The 18,762-nt window shown below is 62.1% G+C and overlaps 1 protein-coding gene across 5 annotated transcripts in view; it reads left to right on the top strand.

The window, feature by feature from the left end:
• PIP5K1C (phosphatidylinositol-4-phosphate 5-kinase type 1 gamma) overlaps positions 1 to 18,762 on the top strand; it is a 59,676-nt gene that overhangs the window by 35,615 nt on the left and 5,299 nt on the right. For 2 of the 5 annotated variants that reach the window (XM_059918835.1, XM_059918832.1), the window contains exons 6-17: positions 1,616 to 1,768; positions 3,060 to 3,359; positions 4,094 to 4,299; positions 6,035 to 6,118; positions 7,747 to 7,795; positions 9,675 to 9,759; positions 11,456 to 11,617; positions 12,446 to 12,584; positions 12,675 to 12,707; positions 13,867 to 13,971; positions 16,647 to 16,767; positions 18,199 to 18,276. In XM_059918835.1, coding sequence (XP_059774818.1) covers positions 1,616 to 1,768; positions 3,060 to 3,359; positions 4,094 to 4,299; positions 6,035 to 6,118; positions 7,747 to 7,795; positions 9,675 to 9,759; positions 11,456 to 11,617; positions 12,446 to 12,584; positions 12,675 to 12,707; positions 13,867 to 13,971; positions 16,647 to 16,767; positions 18,199 to 18,276 — 1,515 coding nt within the window. The remainder of the gene's footprint in view (positions 1 to 1,615; positions 1,769 to 3,059; positions 3,360 to 4,093; positions 4,300 to 6,034; positions 6,119 to 7,746; positions 7,796 to 9,674; positions 9,760 to 11,455; positions 11,618 to 12,445; positions 12,585 to 12,674; positions 12,708 to 13,866; positions 13,972 to 16,646; positions 16,768 to 18,198; positions 18,277 to 18,762) is intronic. The other 3 variants (XM_059918837.1, XM_059918834.1, XM_059918833.1) reach the window with 2 other exon arrangements.

Raw genomic sequence — 18,762 nt, 5'->3', positions numbered from 1 at the left:
GGCTTTTGGTCAAGGGACCGAGGAAGGCCCTTCTCCTCCCTTGGGCCTGAGTCTGCCTCCGCTGGTGCTCCTGAGAGTCAGTAATACGTGAGAAACAGGAGCTCTGGGAACAGCATGCATCAGTCAGCACGCAGCAGATTATGCTGGGTAAGAAACAGACCCCTGCATCCGTGTGGCCTAAAATGACAGTGGTGTGTTTCTTGCTCACACTCTGTGTCTGCCCTGGGTTGGCTGGGGGCCGTGCTCATCACTGGCACAGCCAGGCTGACGAAGCAGCTCCCACCCCAGACGTCTGGTCTCCGTGGCAGAGGGAGAGTTCTGGAAGGCTCACAGCAGCATTTAAATCTTCCAGCCTGGGGATGACGCACCACTTGTGCTCACAGTTTACTGGCCAGTGCTCGTCAGACAGCCTCACCCCACCCCGGAGAAGCCAGGCAGTGCAGTCCTGCTCTGTGCCCGGAAGGGGTGATGGTGGGTGGGATCCAGGGCTGGCTGTCCGTGGGCTCTGAGAAGCCCTGGAAGTGGGCTTCAGCTTGTGAGCACCCCCGCACCTAGTGCTTGTGGACGCAGGGTAGCCTTTGGCTCGGGGGCCTGGACATCCAGGGGCAGCTGTGGCGTCAGGCATAGTTGGATCCAGGAGCTGGGCCGAGGGCAGTGGGGTCCTGTGTCGGTCTCCCTGCTTTTCTCTGTGGATAGGAAAGGGGGCCCGTCCTCCATGCTTTGTATACCAGCGGTACTTAATTAGGATTTGGGGGGTGCAAGAAACAGAAAACCTGACCCAGACAGCCTCAACCCCAAAAAGTACTTCATTGACTCAGCTGAAAAGGCCTGCAGGCCTTGCTTTTCATTCATTTGCTTAACGATTGAGCATCTACTCTGTGCCAGGCACTGAAGTATGTGCTGGGGATCCCCTTGTTATGTGAACAAAATCACATAGATATTCCTGTCTCCCTAGAACTTACTATCTAATGGTGTGGAGGGGGTGCGCGGGGACGTTGGGCAGTGATCGCGGAGGTGGAACGTGGGTGTCAGGGACTAGGAGGTGGGGAAGAGAGGTGGGAGGGGCCGGGTGTCCGGGGGCCAGGTGGGGCTGCTCACCAGGCACGCAGCTGCTGTTTTTGCCGTTCCCGGTGCCCGGCTTCCACCCCCAAGGTCACCACATGGTCCAGTGCGGCTGCAGGGTTCCAGGTGGGAAGGAGAGAGGGGTGCAGACAGGAGGTGCGCCAGCTCCTGCCACCCGTTTAGAAAGCCTCTCCCAAGTCCCACACGGCAGCCTGTGCTTACGGCTCACAGGCCAGAGCTGACCATCGTGGCTGCAGGGAGGCTGGGAGGCGAGTCGTGGCCACGTGTGTCGGCTCCCCGTACGGCCCGGTGTCTGTCCCTCACCGGAGAGGGAACACACTCTAGTGGGTCAGCACTGAGGCTGCAGGCTTAGCCCGGGCTCAAATCCTTGCTGTGTGGCCTTGGGCGAGACCGTCCCCCTCTCCAAGCCTCAGTGGCCTTGTCTGTAAAATGGAGCTGACGGTGACCAGTTTCGGGGTTGCCCGCCAGCCCCTGGGCCCGCGGGCGGTGGGGGTTGGTGAGCACCCCGCCCACTCGCTGCCCCCCTTTTCAGTACTCGCTGTGCAATGAGCCGCTCATCGAGCTGTGCAACCCCGGTGCCAGCGGCTCCCTGTTCTACGTCACCAGCGACGATGAATTCATCATCAAGACGGTGATGCACAAGGAGGCCGAGTTCCTGCAGAAGCTGCTGCCCGGCTACTACATGGTGGGAGCGCCGTGCCCTTCCAGCCCCAGTGCCCCCGACCTCACACCCTCCTCCTCCCTCTGCCCGAGGAGCCTTGGGCACTCGTCCCCCCACCACACCGGCACCTCCCACCCCCCCCACACACACACCACCGGCACCACCCACTCTGGGCACCATCCCCTCCAGGCAGGCCTCAACATGCCGTCCTGGGTCACTGAGCCTCACCCGCAGGACCCCCTCACGTGGCGAGCAGGAACAGCCATCTGGGCCCTGTTGGCCATCACCCCCCAACCCACTGCCCTGAGTCCTGGGTCCTAGAAATCATGGCTTCGCGCCTCGTGTCTCAACAGCCAGTGACTCAGAGAAGCACTGGGGAGGTGGGCCTGGCTGCCAGCTGGCATTTGGGCCGCTGGGCGGGGGTGGGAGCAGGAGCCTCAGACTTCCTGGCCCGCAGTAGCCGGGGGTCCTGATACACACACAGATGGGGGCGGGGGCAGAGGCCCCGGGCAGCTCTGCACAGTTGGTGACCCATCTCTCCCTGTGGGGTGCACCACCCACCCCAGCCGTGTATGATCTTGGGTGAGACCCCCGGCTCCCCTAGATCAGGGGGTCAGCAAACTTCTATAAGGAGCCAGATACTAAACATCTTCAGCTTTGTGAGTGACAGCCTCTGTCTCCACGGCTCAGCTCTGCAGTTGCAGCGAGAAAGCTGCCACAGACAAGGCGAGAGCAAGTAGCCATGGCCGAGTGCCAGTAAAACTTCTTTTGTGGACACTGACGTGAGCATTTCACATAATTTTCAGGTGTCATAGGACACTGTTTTTCTTTTAGTTTTTTAACAGTGTAAAACCATTCTTAGCTCCCGACTGTACAAAGACAAGTGGCCTGGATTTGGCCCTCGGGCCGGAGTTTGCTGACCCCTGCCCTGGGCACGCCTGGAGGCCGTGCCTGCCATCCCCCCAGTTTGGGCTGGGGAGGTGGGACACCTGGGTCTGACCTGGTGGGAAGCCAGGCCCAGACACCTCGGGAGCATGCCCTGGGGCCCTTTATGGAAAGGCTGTCTCTCGCTGGGCCTGGCTCTGTAGAAACAGATCCTCCTGGCTCTTCCAGGTGGGGTGATGGGGAACTCATCTGGCTGGCTGTACAGTCAGGGTGCTGGGGGCGTGGAGAGAGGGATGAGCCTGGGAGAGGTGGTCAGGGTGGGCTTCCTGAGGAGGTGGCCTCTGGCCTGAGATCTGTGGGGCAGACAGGGTGCCGCACAGGGTGCGGGCACAGCTCCCGGCGTCATCTCCGCTGACCCTCTCCCCCCCAGAACCTCAACCAGAACCCACGGACGCTGCTGCCCAAGTTCTACGGGCTGTACTGTGTGCAGTCGGGCGGGAAGAACATCCGCGTGGTGGTGATGAACAACGTGCTGCCGCGCGTGGTCAAGATGCACCTCAAGTTCGACCTCAAGGGCTCCACGTACAAGCGGCGGGCCAGCAAGAAGGAGAAGGAAAAGAGCATCCCCACCTACAAAGACCTGGACTTCATCCAGGACATGCCTGAGGGGCTCATGCTCGACGCCGACACCTTCTCCGCGCTCGTCAAGACGCTGCAGCGCGACTGCCTGGTGAGGAGGGGCTGGGCCGGGGCCGTGATTACGGGGCTTCCATCTCTGAGCCCCGGTTTTCCCACCTGTAAAGCGGGGACGCGGTGTGAGCCCGAGATACGCGCTCCCTCCCTGCCCCAGCCGCACCTCAGGCTGCATTCCTGCTGCCGAAACAAAGCCCCAGGAGCAGCCTGGTGTATTCAGGGAGGGCCCTCACCTCACATCGGGCCCGTGCGGGCTCCGAGCTGCCCTCCTCCACGGGCAGGTGCTTCTTAAGAAAAAAGAAGGCCTGCCGGGCTCTTTGCAGGCCTTGCAGCTGCAGTCCACCGCGCCCCCCTCGGCCTCAGAGGCGAGGATACGGAGGCCTGGCAGGGTCCTCCAGGGTCCCCTCTGCACCCCGGCTCCCAGGCCCCTTTGGAAGCTCGACACAGACTCCCCAGAAATCCACCAGACACCTCAGGGCCCCACAGCTTCCAAGAGCCCACCCCCCGCAGGGCCCGGGTGTCCACGTCCTGGGCTGCACCTCGGGGCCTGGAGCAGGAGTGGCGGCCAGCGAACCGGGCTCCTGAACCAGGGCGAGGGCAGCCTGGCCTCGAGTCAGAAGCTGTGCCCCAGGCCCAACGCTGGGGTCCCCAGTGGGATGCGGACGGGGCCTCCCACCTGGCTGTGGGGACTGAGTGGACACAGACGCAGGTGGGGCAGGGTGTGGGGGTCGGGGGGCAGCTGGCGCCTCCCCCTGACCGCCGGCCCCGCAGGTGCTGGAGAGCTTCAAGATCATGGACTACAGCCTGCTCCTGGGCGTGCACAACATCGACCAGCAGGAGCGTGAGCGGCAGGCCGAGGGCGCCCAGAGCACCGCTGATGAGAAGCGGCCGCTGGGCCAGAAGGCGCTCTACTCCACGGCCATGGAGTCCATCCAGGGCGGGGCCGCGCGCGGGGAGGCCATCGAGACGGACGACACGTAGGTGGCGGGGCTCGGGGGCTTCCCGCTCTCGTCTCTGCCCCGGCCCCCTTGCCAGGCGAGAAGCGGGCGGGGGGAGTCGTGAGGAAGGTGAGAGGGATACGACCGAGTCCAGGGTCTGGCCTGGTCCTGGTTTGTCAACCGGACAGCAGCGCCCACCCATCCCCCAGCCCCCCGCGCCCCGAGGGGTGGACGGCGGACACACAGCTGCGGCCAGGTGTTCTGACCAGGGCGTCCAGATCAGTCAGTCAGTAGACGGAGGTCATTGGCCATCCCTGTGGGAAGCACAGATCCCCTTCCCTCCCGCTGGACCCCTGGGTGGGTTAAAGCGCCACCGTAGGCAGCAAAGCTGGAAAGGTGTTGAAAGACAGCCCCGGAGAAGGTGGAAACAGCTGTGGATGAGGGACCCTTTCATAGCAAGATACCAAACCCGGGGTGCACCAGGGGCAGGGCTGAGAACGGTCCTTCCCTGGCGATGCCAGGCGGCAGTGAGGGGTGACCGGGTCCAGAGAGGAGTGCGTCCCCCGACCCCACCCACCCGGCCGACCTGGTCCTGCCCTGGGGGCTTGGGCGCGGTCACAGACATACGGGGTAGCCCTACCGCCCACACTGTGCTTCTCACGTTCAGGGTCGGGTCACTTTCTCTGAGGCGTCCTGGGCACTGTGGTGGGTGGGGCAGCGTCCCTGCCCTCCAGTCGTGACAACCACACATGTCCCCAGACAGCATCACTGTCCCCTGGGGACAGAGCCGCCCCAGATGGAAACCGCTGCTGTGGACAGGTGTCACGATTGTCCCCTCATCACCAGGCACTGACCATGCCGGGAACCGGCGGCACCCTCCACTTCCGGACGCTGTTCAGTCCTTGGGGCGTAGGGGGCCCTGGAGGAGGAGGGTGGCATCCCCCTGTCTTCAGTTGGGAAAAGGAGGCTCAGAGTTGGGGGTAGCCGTCAGGGTGCAACAGCCGGCTGGGGGACGGGCCGAGGCTTGACCCCGGCCTGGCCACCACACTGGGCCGCCAGCTGAAGGGCCCTGACCGGGCTGAGGCTGGGGGGACACGAGCTGGCCCGGAGCTCAGCCGTCTGGCGTTCGTAGGGTTGGTGCCAGACCAGGCGAGATGGCAGGGTGTGCAGGTGAGCTCGGGTGTGGAGTGTGGCTGGCAGAGCCTCTGGGGCCCTAGTGACTGCAGGACGGCTGCTGCATCGTCCGACCTCACTAAGTGCGCTGGGCAGGCTCGGCCTGGGGCTGCGTGAGGCCATTAACTCCCCAGGCTGCACCTGGAAGCCTGGTCCTGCCCGGGAGCCTGCGCGTGCACGTGCGGGCATGTGTGCGTGTGCCTGCGCGTGTGTGCAAGTTCCGCGTGTGCACGTGTGGGTGGGTGTGCACACATACGGGTCTCGTGGCCGGGACTCCTCTGTACCTTGTGGCCTCCAGCTTTGACTTGGTGAGCTGGCCGGGAGAGCTGCTCGACCCCTCACCAGGATGGGGTTCCCAGGTGCCTGGACACCCTCTGAGGGTCCAGCCAGGCTGCCACCTACAGGGAGCGTGTGGATCCTCAAGCCCCAGGCCCCATCAGTCCTGCTTGCGTCTCCCTCCACCTCTGTCCCCGCAAGTCCCAGACCAGGCCCAGGGCCGCAGGCTCGGGGCTCCAGGCCACCTCCAGCCTGTGCCCCTGACAGGCGGGCCCGCCCCTGGGCCAGCTCTGCAGGTGCTGATACTCTCGACCCCTTTCCCCAGGATGGGCGGGATCCCCGCTGTGAATGGCCGCGGGGAGCGGCTTCTGCTACACATTGGTATCATCGACATCCTGCAGTCCTACAGGTGGGTGCCCGCCCCCTATCCTGCGGTCCTCCAGGTGGGAGCCCGCGCCCCCTCCAGCCTGCGGTCCTACGGGTGGGTGCCTGCCCCCGCCCTGTCTCCCCACTCCCCAGTGAGAGCCCGGTCAGGGCCAGGTCAGGGCCAGTGCAGGGCTGGGTGGTGGGTGAGGTGTCGCCAGCTGACTGACTCTGGGCCCTGCCGTGTGCCGAGTGCTGGGCTGAACAGAGCAAGACGGAAACACCCTGTGGCTGGGAAGCGCAACATCTCTGGAAGGTTCCTACACTTCCAGAAATAAATGCTCACAGCCGGTGCCACGTGCCGTGTGGTCTCGAGTGTGGACACGAGTGTGGTGTAGCTGAAGGAACAGACGCCCTTGGGTGACAGGCAGCTCCGTTACCCATGCTTTGTGCTTTGCACACTTACAGCAGTGAGCGTCTCTTGTTAGTTTTTTTTTTTTTTTAAAGAATTTATTTATTTAATTAATTTATTTCTTTATGCCTGTGTTAGGTCTTCGTTTCTGTGTGAGAGCTTTCTCTAGTTATGGCAAGCGGGGGCCACTCTTCATCGTGGTGCGCAGGCCTCTCACTATCGCGGCCTCTCTTGTTGCGGAGCACAGGCTCCAGACGCGCAGGCTCAGTAGTTGTGGCTCACGGGCCTAGTTGCTCCGCAGCATGTGGGATCCTCCCAGGCCAGGGCTCGAACCCGTGTCCCTTGCATTGGCAGGCAGATTCTCAACCACTGCGCCACCAGGGAAACCCCTACTTGTTAGTTTTTTATCGAAGGAGTTACACACATGCATCACACACAGTCCAGCCATGACAGGCAGGTTGTGGCCGTGGCGGTCCCCCTTTCCCGTCCACACCCCACCCCGTGCCGGGAACTCCACTTGGCGTTGGGTGACTTCTCTGCCTGCCGGTCACCTCTTGCCCATCAGACTGCTGACGTTTGCAGCCTGTTTCCTCACCTGAGGGCTGACCCCATCCCCTGCAGGCGTCTCCCTCCCGTTTGGAGCAGGAGCAGGCAGCTTTCCGAGTAGCGAGCCAGGGTTTCTGCAGAGGCCCTGGGTGGGGCGAGGGGAGCGGGACAGCACGGGGCAGGCAGCCACACGCTCACCCCGGGGCAGAGGTGTGTGCCAAAGGAGGGGCTCCTTCCCCCTGCAGCCTAGAGGTGTCCAGGAAGGCTGCCCGGAGGAGGCAACATTCTCCCCAGCCCCGGTGTCGGGCGGGGCCTAGCTGGGGGTCACGGCGCAGGGCACTCACTCCAGCAGCGAGGGGCCGGGCTCAGTCTGGCCCGTGGCAGAGAGGAAGGGTGGTCTCTGTCCCCCACGGGGGGCTATGCACCACGACCTTTCCACTGCCGTGCCCAGAGCATGTGGTGGGAGCAGCCAGCAGGCGGGGGGCGGGGGGGGTCAAGGGGGCAGGAAAGGGGAGGCGGCCTCTGGCTGATGCAACAGGTGGCCTCGTTCCTTTAGACCAGGGCTCCTGTACCCCCTTGATGCCAGGAACACTCCCACCCATGCCAACCACAAACGTCCCTAGACACTACCAGTGTCCCCTGGGACGGGCTTGCCCAGAAGAGAACCCTTGGACCTGAAGGTTTGGCTGACGTCCTGGGCGTTTTCTTCTCTGCAGGTTCATCAAGAAGCTGGAACACACCTGGAAGGCTCTCGTCCATGATGGGGTGAGCGTCGTTTGTTCATTCATTCCGTCCATCTGTCCACAAACGCACTGACCGTCTCCCTGGGCCAGGCACAGGTGCTAAAGAGCTGAGAGATGCGTCCCCCTTTCTGGAGCCAGTCACGGGCCAAGGGGTCAGGACCGAGACGAGGAAGCAAGGCAGCTGCAGGATCCTCAACGAGGGGTCCGAGCCATCCGTGAGGGGTACAGGAAGGCTTCCTGGAGCTGGTCGGGGGGCCCCAAGCTGAGTGGGAAGGATTCCCAAGGACAGGCTGACCCGGAAAGTCAGGGGCCGGCCAGGCAGAGAGCATTCTGGAAACGTGTGATGTGGAGGGCGTCTTGGGCCCCAGCTGCGCCCCGGGGGCAATACTGCACAACTCTGACCCCTGCTGCCCCATGGGGGTGGGGCCTGCTCAGACGGACCGGCTCAGTTATTTGAGAAAAGCTTGAAATTCGTGTTTTCCTGTGAGCGCAGCCAACCCGTGAACACTTGCAATGAATTACTTCAAAATGTAAAAGACTGTGAGGACCAACAGTTGGGGCTAAACAGAGCCTGCCTGTGGGCCCAAGGCAGCCCGCGGACCCCTGGTCCAGCTGTGGACCCTCAGGCGGAGGCCTCTCCTCCCATGGGCCCCCCCGCCCCCCGCAGGCCAGTTCTCACTCAAGTGCTAAGGGCTGTGTGTGCCCGCGGTCTGTAAAATCCCGGGTCCTAACAAGCCCGCTCACCACTCAGAGAGGGTTTGGAGCGTCTGGGCGAGCTTCCGGAATAAGCGCTGAGAAGGTCCAGGTTGCAGCCAGGCGGCCGCAACCCCCGTCAGAGGATTTGAGCCGACTCCCCAGGAGCCTCAAATGTCAATGGAAGTAACCATCCAGGTGTGAGCGACCTGGGGCCAGTAGGATGGCCCTCAGCGTTGGGGGCCAGGTTCTTCCTGTGTGTTGCCGCACACCCCCAGGCGTCCTCGGCCCCTGGCCCCAGCCGGAGGGAGGGGCGCCCTTCCTTTCAGGGCGGAGAGACTTCCGGTAGCTCAGCTCATCTCAGCTCGCCAGCCATTGGCCAGGACGTGGTCACGTGGCCATGTGGCCCTGCCTCCACGCAGGCGAGGATCGAGTACAGCGTTCATTGTGGGAGGCCCCGTGTCCAGATGGGTTCTGTTCTGTTACAGCGGGGGGAGGACACCGGGCGGTGTCTGGGGACATCTGTGGTGGTCACACTGGGGGGCTCCTGGCATCGAGTGGGTGGGGACCAGGGATGCTACTCCACACCCCATAGTGCCCAGGACGGCCCCCAGAGAACGACCGGCCTGCTGTCAGCAGTGCTGGGGAGACTGTGCCATAGCAGGCGAGGAGACGGGATCCCGGGGACAGCAAGGGTGTCCGTGCAGGGGCCCAGCCCGTACCGCGCCCCGACCGCGTGCTGGGCTCCCTGCCTGATGGACATCTTGTCCCTACGTCCTGGCGAGCCCGGCAGCCTCCAGTCTCCCCGTGGCACAGATGAGGAGCAGTGCGTGGCCAGGGCCGCCCCCACCTGAGTGCAGGACGCCGGGCCTGCCTGCCCCGAGGACACCAACCTCCCTCTGTCGCAGGGACAGGCCTGCAACCCGACTTTCGAAGCAGCCTCGGGCCGCACTCTCCCCGACCCTTGCCTTAGAGATTCTTTCCGGTTTCTTGATTTTGATACTTACCTGTTTACCTCTTTGAAACATGGTTCAAAAAGTTAAAATTACAGATGTGGTTATTAGGAAACCACCTCCCTGCTTCCCCGTCCCTACCTGCTCCTTGGGTCCCCTCCCCACAGAGGTTACATCTCGCCCCTGACACGGGAGCCCCCATGGGGCCGCAGTGCTCACCCCTGCCTGCCCTCGGGCCCTTACTTCCCTTCCCAGGACACCATCTCTGTCCACCGGCCCAGCTTCTACGCCGAGCGCTTCTTCAAGTTCATGAGCAACACGGTCTTCCGGAAGAACTCCTGTGAGTGCCCAGGCCCTCTGGGTGGGGGCGTGGAGGGAGGAGGGTGGAAGGTCAAGGGCAGGGTAAACCTGGAGCGCTGGTCCTGTGTTCGGCCAGCCTTGGGCCTCAGGCGGGGACTTGGTCCAGGGAACAGGGCAGTCGGGGTGGCCCCTCCGGGATACGGCACAGGGCCTGGTGCCCGCCCAGTCCCCGTCCTGCTCTACCTCATCCTTCCCGCGCAACCTCGAGCAAGGGACGCCCCCTCCGCACCTCAGTTTCCCCATCTGTACAGAGCCAGGAGGGGGAGGTGTGTTCACGCACGCAATCAGTGGGGAAGCACCGTTGCCAAGGAAATGGGACCTAGCCACACGGAAGCGGCTGGTCATCAGCCAAACTGAGCATCGTCGGGGAGGGCACAGGGCGAGCGTGGTGGCCCTAGCCCATGGCCTCTGGAGGTCCAATGTCCGTGCTGGACCTCCGGAGTCACAGACCCTGGTGCACCCCAGGCCAGACCCCACATGGGGCCTGAAGGGGTCTTTCTCCCTACGTGTCTGTCATCGGCCCCCCCCCAACTCCTCACCCACCCCCAAAAGGCAGGGTGCTTGTTCACTCTGGTCGCTCCACATCCCCAGCGTGCAGCCCGGGACCTGGCACACAGTAGGTGCTCAGTAAGTGTCTGTGGGCGTGGGGATGGGCTTGGTGTGCGCCTTACTGTCCAGGCCTTGCGCTCCATGGGGGCTCCACGCAGGCAGCGGGAAGGGGCAGGCCCAGTGTCTGGCCCTCAGCTAGGGGGCCGCTCTCCCTGCCTGGGCCAGACGTGTGCGGGCCGCGAGCCAGTGCCAGTCACCTGCAGCTGGCTCTTGGCACAGCTCCACATTCTGTGACATCTAGTTTTACGCTGAAGTTGACTGTGGAGGGAATGTTTACACCATGGAAATCGGCAAATACCACAAACCCAGCATCTGTCCCCAGAGAGCCGGTCGTTAACCTTTACCAGCACACCTCTTCCTGGAACCTTCTCAGGGCGCTGTTCCCACTGTGGTCCAGGGAGTTCGCCAGCCTCCAGGGACTGGATGGCTGTGCCTAAGGCAAACCGAGCGCCTACTGTATGCGGGAGCTAAGCTCGCCATGCTGGGGGCAGAGGTCACAGGGGCCGCTGGGAGAGGGTGGTGACAGGTCCTGACGGGGCGCAGAGGGCATCCCGGGGTTTACCCCCCTCCCCTGACCCTGATGTTGCAGACGAGGACTTGGGGGCCCCGAGAGCTGAGCTGCATTCCCCAGGCCGTGCAGCCTGCATGGGCGCCAGACCCTTGGTGCTGAGCCCCACTGTCCCAGGCCCTTGACTTCCATGTCAGCGGCGGGGCCGTGGCCGGGTGGGCTGGGACACAGTGGGTGAGGCCCCAAAGTGCTTGGTAAATGTTGGCAGCTGCTGGTCTGCTGCTGTTTCTGGGGGCCGGGGTGGGAGTGCTGGGTCCCCGGGAGCTCGTCCCATCTCTCTTGATGGGCAGGACAGGTACCTGGGGCTCCCGGCACCTCCCGAGGCAAGCCGGGTGGAAAGCAGGGCAGGCTTTCTCCACCAAGAGTGAAGAGCACTGGGGGACAGGCTGGAGGCGGGGCAGGGTGGGGGCAACCAGGCTTTTGTACAACGGAGGCACCGGGGGCTGCAGGGCCCGGCCTCGGTGCTGCCACCCAAGCACTAACTGCCCTCCCTCTGCAGCCCTCAAGTCCTCGCCGTCCAAGAAGGGCCGCGGTGCCTTGCTGGCCGTCAAGCCCCTGGGGCCCACTGCCGCCTTCTCGGCCAGCCAGATCCCCAGCGAGCGGGAGGACGCGCAGTACGACCTGCGGGGGGCCCGCAGCTACCCCACGCTGGAGGACGAAGGTGAGCAGGCGGGCCGGGAGGTAAGGGGGCCCCTGGGGCAGGCGTCGTCCCTGGGGGGCTGAGAAGGGAGGGGCTCAGGGAGCAACAGCAGCAGTCCAACGGGAGGAAGGGGCCCCTGCAGCTGGGAAGTGGGGAGCAGCTGGGATGGGGCCCCCAGAAGAGCCACAGCAAGGGTTGAGCATAGAATTTGCCTCCCCGCCCATCCCCCCCAACCCACGCCCCAGAGGTGACAGGCTCCCTTCACATCAGAGGTGCACAGAGACCTGGAGGGATGAAGTGCTTGATGGGGTTGGGCCTGATGTTCTGGAAGGTCCCTCCCATCCCCTGGGTCAGAGATTCCAGGCAGGGAGGGGCTGGTGGAAGAGCATCAAGGAAGGGAGAAGCTGCCTGTGCAAGAGGCCCTGGGGTGGGACCCGGCCTAGCCTGTTGTGTGGGAGGAACAGCGAGGAGCCTGTGTGTCTGGAGCAGAGGGGGAGGGGGGAGAGGGGGAGAGGGGGAGGGGGGAGAGGGGGAGAGGAGGAGGGGGGAGAGGGGGAGGGGGAGAGGAGGAGAGGGGGAGGGGGAGGGGGGAGAGGGGGAGAGGGCAGGTGAGGCCCGTGGGCTGAAGGGAGGGGTTCGGATTTTAGTTTGAGAGCAGTGGGAAGCTACTGGAAGGCCTTATGCCGGGGGGAAACTGGAGCACATCTGCCCGCTTAAAGCTGGCAGGGACGACAGTGTGGGGTGGCAGGTGGGAGTGGGGGGCATGGGTGGTGGAGGGTGAGCCAAGTTGTAGGTGGAGCCCAGAGGCCTCCCAGGCCCCCGCAAGTGCCCACCCGCTCCTCGCCACAGGCCGGCCAGACCTCCTGCCCTGCACACCGCCTTCTTTTGAGGAGGCCACCACCGCCTCCATTGCCACGACCCTGTCCTCCACGTCCCTCTCCATCCCGGAGCGGTCCCCCTCGGAGACATCAGAACAGCCACGGTACAGGTGAGCAGACCAGCCATGTCCCTCCGCGGGGGGCTGTGCGTGGGCGGGGCCTCGCCCCACTTCTCCCACCTGCTTGTGGTCTCTCTGCAGGCGGCGCACGCAGTCCTCCGGACAGGATGGCCGGTGAGCTGAGACCCCAGCCCTCTCCTCTCCCCCCGACCCCGCCACCGCCCACCCGCCCCAGTCCCTCCTCCGCTTTCCCCACCCAGAGCCCTTCGTCTCTGACCGCTCCTTTCTGGGCACAGATTCAAGTCAGGCTCTAGAACCGCATAGAATCTCAGGTCATTTTGTGTCTGTCTCCCACCTGGGTGCCCAGAGGACCCTGCTCCCACACCTGCCTGTTGGTTCTTCTTTCTCTTTTTATTAATATTCTTATTCTAAGAGATACAAAAAGGAAAATAGTTAAGATGTTTCCCCCTGCCCCATGCCTGCTCCCCTCTCTGGGAGCAACCCCCCGGACGGATTTTTTGTCTCCTTCCGGAGATATCTGTGAATATACAAGCAGATACACATTCGGGCCTGTCTCTCCTCGCATTTTGACCAGCGTGCACTCTGGGCGGCACACTGCCCTTTACTCTGTTACCTACCAGCAGAAGGTCACCTGTCTGAGCAGGTGGAGCATGTGCTGGTTGCCGTCCCTCTAATGGGCCATGGACACTTGGGTTGTTCCCAGTTGTTTGATCTTGTAACAGGACTGCAATGAAGAGGGCATTTCTGTAATTAGTTGTTTTGGGATAATTCCTGCCAGTTGAAAAAAAGTCATGGTACAAAACATCTTTGGTGCAAAGTGCATCCCCCTCTGTCCAGCTACCTGCTCTGCCGTCAGCCACCATTTTACTCCCTGGTGTTGCCATCCAGAGATTCTGCACGCCTGGATGCTGGAATGTTCTGACCCACCTACACCATGGGTCTCAGCCTGGAACCCCAGAACCACCTCATCCCCTAGTCCAGGCCCCAGGCAGGTGCCTAGCTGCCCCCAGGGGGTGGGCGGGATCCAGGCCACCATTCACTCATTATGCCTCTGCTGGTGCCAGAGTCACAGGATAGCCCCAGGTGGACCCTTGCAGCCCCCAGGCGGGCATGACGGCCAGAGGGACCAGGTGCGAGCTGGGCTGGCTCAGGGCCCTGGTCTGATGGTGCGCGGAGACAGCACCTCGTGGAGGCTTCCAGCTTGTTACCGGGACTGGAAATTGGCACTGGCCTGGAGCTCGGTTGGTGCTCCTGGTCGGGGGGAGGGGGCGGTGAGGAGGGAAACTGAGGCGCGGCTTCCCGTTGCCTCCAGGCCCCAGGAGGAGGCGCATACGGAGGAGGACCTGCAGCAGATCACGGTGCAGGTGGAGCCCGCGTGCAGCGTGGAAATCGTGGTCCCCAAAGAGGAGGATGCGGGGTAAGTAGCCCCTGAGTCCCTGCGGTACCGTTACCTGGTTCCTGCTTTCCCGTTCTGCTCTGGCCCCATTGGTCGAGCGTGGTCACGTGGCCAGCTGGCCGCGGGGCAGGCTGGGAAAAGTAGTCCGCAAGCTGGGGGAGGGAATGCTTCCGGGGAGTGAGGCGTGGGGGGGGGGCAGGGGGCGCGTGATGCCGGGAGCAGCGGGGGTTTTGCACTCGGGGAAGGGTCGCCTCCTCCAGGGCTCAGAGCCGCCCTGTCATCTGAGGTCACTTTCCCTCCCACCCTTCCTCTCTTCGCTCTCTTAGCTTTGCCGGGGCTTAGAAGACAGCGACTTACAAGCTTTTCAAAGAACCGGTTGGGGACTTAGTTACCTCCTTTTCCCCTGTTGTGTTTTGTTTTTATCTCATTCACTGTAACTCGCCAGTAATGACTTCTTTTTTTTTTTTTTTTTTTTAACATCTTTATTGGAGTATAATTGCTTTACTATGGTGTGTTAGTTTCTGCTTTATAACAAAGTGAATCAGTTATACATATACATATGTTCCCATACATATGCATATGTTCCCATCACTTCTTTCTAGCTGCTTCTGGTTTGTTTTCTCACTTGTTTCTTTTTTCCAGTGCTTAAATTCCTTTTTTTTTTTAAATAATGAGGCCCTTAAGGCTATGTAGTTTCCTCTGAGTACTGCTTTTGCCATGTCCCATGGGTTTTGACATGAAGCAGTTCTTTTATGCTGACTCGCATGTGCATGGTTAGTGATTTTTTTCTTATTTCCTCTTTGAATTAAGGTAGGGGCTTTCGACCACCTGAGGGTGATTTTGCCCTCAGGGGAGAGTGGGCAGTGTCTGGGAACATCTTTGGTGGTCACGACCGGGGGTGCTCTTGGCATCATGGTGGGAGCCAGGGACGCTGCTCCACACCCCACAGCGCCCAGGATGGCCCGCAGCAGAGAATGACCTGCCCGATGTCAGCAGTGCTGAGGGGGAGACCCTGGACTAAGGCTTTTTAGGGGTGTCTCTCAAGTGTTTAAGATTTTTTGTTTACCTTTTTGTTACTTACTTCTAACTTTATTAGGTTTTGAGCTGAAGAAAATGGCCTAAAAAAGTCTACGCTTTGGGGAATTCCCTGGTGGTTAAGACTCTGCACTTCCACTGCAGGGGGCAGGGGTTCGATCCCTGGTCGGGGAACTGAGATCCCGCATGCCACGCAATGCAGCCAAAAAAAAATCTATGCTATTTTTTTTTTTTTAATTTTATTTTTGGCTGGGTTGGGTCTTCGTTGCTGAGCGCAGGCTTTCTCTAGTGGTGGTGAGCGGGGGCTACTCTTCGTTGTGGTGCGTAGGCTTCTCATTGCAGTGGCTTCTCTTTGTTGCAGAGCAAGGGCTCCAGGCGCACAGGCTTCAGTAGTTGTGGCAGGCAGGCTCAGTAGTTGTGGCTCTCGGGCTGTAGAGAGCAGGCTTAGTAGTTGTGGCGCACGGGCTTAGTTGCTCTGCAGCATGTGGGATCTTCCTGGACTAGGGCTCGAACCCGTGTCCCCTGCGTTGGCAGGCAGATTCTTCACCACTGCACCACCAGGGAAGTCCCCAAAATTTACTTTTTAAGTGTCCATGGACACTTGGGAGAAAAGTGTCTTCTCTGTGAAAGGATGGAAAGTTCTTTACAAGCCTCTTCTGTCCAGTGTCTTGATTGGTGTCATCGGTTCCTTTACATCCTTACTTGCCTCTTGTCTGTTCGGGCTGTTTAATTCTATAATTGCCTTATCCAGTTCTTCTTGCCTTTCCCATAATTTTTGCTTTATATACTTCTTAGAATTTCTGTTCTATTTCTAGAGACTTTACTTAGCACTCCTAGCACACATTCCCAGGTGCACTTTGCTATTATTTCACACACAAGCACCATTTCCTGCCACTGTCAGCTTTTTTGCCATTAACTGAAGTGTCACGGTGGGAAATGTCATTCAGTCTTTGCCCCACAAAACAAGTTGCCCTCAAACGTGACTGGAGAACCAGTTCTGCACGGTTACAGGTGCTCTTTCTTCTCAGAACTCGTCATTTCATCCAGGAGGTGAAATTTAGTCACCAGTCACATGGCCGCCAGCCGAGGCCTCGGGCATGTTCCTCACCTTCACTCTGAGCCTCAGTTTCCTCATCTGTAACACAGGACAGCAGCAGCATCCCCCCTTCCCCAGTGGAAGTTCAGTGGGTTCATTCACGCAAGGCCCTCAGACAGGCCTAGCACCTAGTAAGTGCTCAGGAAAGAGGAGAAAGAGGTTCTGGCCCCTCGGGGGTAGGTGCCATGTGTCCCCACTTTACAGACGAGGAAACTGAGGCTCCGAGAAAGAACGTGGTCCTCCTGGCTGCCCAGCAAGTGAGTGGTGAGGCGGGGATCTGCCCACAGGCGTGCACCTGAGCAAATAGAGGGGGAAGGGCCCGCCTGCTCGGGGGCGGGCACATTGTTCCCTGGGGCGCAGCAGTGCTTGGGGGTGCTCTGTTTGTTTTGTGCGGGAACTAGACCATGTCAGACAGGATGCATCCCTGCAGTTGGACTCCCCGTCGGTGGTCTCTGTGATGAAGGACGGTGCGGAGCAGGGAGGGCCCTGGGGTGCGGGCTGGAGAAGGCGTGGGCTGTCCAGAGCACCCCCAGCCAGGACTCCCGTGTCTTCCCCGTGTCCCCAGGGAGGGGGCGTCCCCGGCCTGTGCCTCTGCCGCCGTCGAAGTGGAAACTGCCAGCCAGGCCTCCGAGCCCGCCAGCCAGGCCTCAGACGAGGAGGACGCGCCCGCCACAGACATTTACTTTGTAAGTCCTCCCGGGATCCCTCCCGTCGCCGGACCCTCCACCACCTGTGCTCACACGTGCACACATACGCACGTGCCTGTACGAACCCATGTGTGCTTACACCCACACCCGTTCACACACGCGCACCCTGCTCCCTCACAGGCTCGTGCTGACACATCACGCACACAAGGCGCCTGTGCACACCTGCACGTGCACTCACACTCAGGCACACAGGCACATGTGTGTGCTCACCTTTCAACACTCAGGGCCACGTGCCCGCCCAGTACGCTCACACTCAGGTGTTGGGGAGCACCCCCGTCCCTTGCCATCCAGCCCAGGCCCTCCTGCCCAGGCCTCATGACCACATCTGGCCACGAGCCAAGGCCCTGTCTTCAGTGGTGCCCCGGGAAACATCTGGAGTCCTCAAGTGCTCAGCCCCGCTGGCCTGAGGGGAGGCCCAGGCCCTGGGTCCCGGGGCAGCCCAGGCTGGCCATGGTGGGCTGGCATGACGCGCACCTTCTCTCTCTGGGTGGTGGGTGCGGAGGGTGGGCTCCGTGCTCAGGGAGGCCAGGGTCCCGCCGAGAGGGGCAGGTGGGCTCCACGCTGCCGACTTGACAGGATGAGGACGCACAGCTGCTCCTGGACGAGGTGGCGTCTGTCAGAGTAGGAAGGGGCCCTGCCCCGGGGACCCGGCACCTCTCTCCAGAGCTGGGGGTCTCCTTCCCCACACACCTCCCATGGGCGGGCAGGGAGCTGAACCAGGAGCCTGGGTGAAGTGGGTGCCCGGGGGCCAGGGAGCCCCCGACAGTGGGTCCTGGAGCCATCTCCCCTGGGTGGCCCCGCTCAGGGATCACATGGTCCCCGTTACAACAGAGAGGGCCAGACACGCGCCCAGCCGCCCGTCCTCTTCCCGGACCTTCATTCTCCCCTCTGACCCCCGACCCTGCCCCAGGAAAGTGAGCTGGGGCCTGCCCCCTCCCCGGCGCTGGGCCTTGGGGCCTGTTTGGGTGAGCTTGGCCCTCCCGCTGGCATCGCTGCTTCATAACTAACACCGACCTCTCTGCTCTCGGTCCCCGAGCCAGTGCTGCCAGAACACGGCCCTGCCTGGCCTGGAGGGTACCAAGTGCACCCTGTGTGTCCCCCCACCTGCCGTCAGCTCCCGCCGGGGCTGGTTGCTTCCCACTCTCTGGATCTGTGTGGGAGGTGGCCCCTGGGGCCGTGTCCTGTCATGTGCGTCAGGGTCCCGAAACCCCCAAGTGGGCAGCCGGGCCCCACGCGCAGCAGAGAAGGAAGCCAGTGGGACCCCCGCCCGCACCTCCTGCTTGGCCACCGGCTCACCTGCCCCTCCCGGTGCCCTCCCTGCCTGACCGCCTGCCAGATCCCCGTGGCCTCATCCTGTCACTTCATCCTGTCCTCTGTTTGCTTCCTCCCCCGCCCACCCGGCCCGCCCAGTTCACCGATGGGAGGTACTGGATTTACTCTCCCCGGCATCGCCGACTGCGGGCCGTGACGCTGAGCTCCTCAGGGACTGTAAGTGACCATGGCAGGCCTCCAGGGAGCCCAGCCCCGCCCCGCGCCGTGGGCAGCAGGGAGCCACAGGTCCTGGCTGTTCCTCTTCCTCTGAGAAGGGACTTGGGGAAAATGTCACTGTGGCTGAGGTCGGCCGCGCTGGCCCGTATGGGGCTCTGTGCTGCAGGCATCCCATGGGGACGTTGCTTACTCCCCTCCGAGGTGGGCGTCACTGGGCCTGCGGGCACACAGCTGGGGCTCTGGGGGCCGGCCTGGCTGTGGCAGGGTCTGCATCTGACCCCCAGCCCCTGGCTGCCCTTGCCCCTTGTCCCAACCCTCCCGGGTCAGGGACGTGCCAGGTGCACTGTTCCCACTCGTTCAGACCTCGCTGCTGACGGCTTCCACGGGGTGTCTGTCCCCTGAAGGGGGTGGCCTCATGAGTCAGCAGAGGGACTGCAAAGCCAAGCTCTTAATTGCAGGAGAAAGGAGCTGGTGTCTCCATACCCA

This window comes from Balaenoptera ricei, chromosome 3 (assembly GCF_028023285.1).
Source record: "Balaenoptera ricei isolate mBalRic1 chromosome 3, mBalRic1.hap2, whole genome shotgun sequence".
NCBI classification, from domain to species: Eukaryota; Metazoa; Chordata; class Mammalia; order Artiodactyla; family Balaenopteridae; genus Balaenoptera; species Balaenoptera ricei.
The sequence above is the reverse complement of the archived record's forward strand: the minus strand, read 5'-3'. Positions and strand labels throughout refer to the sequence as shown.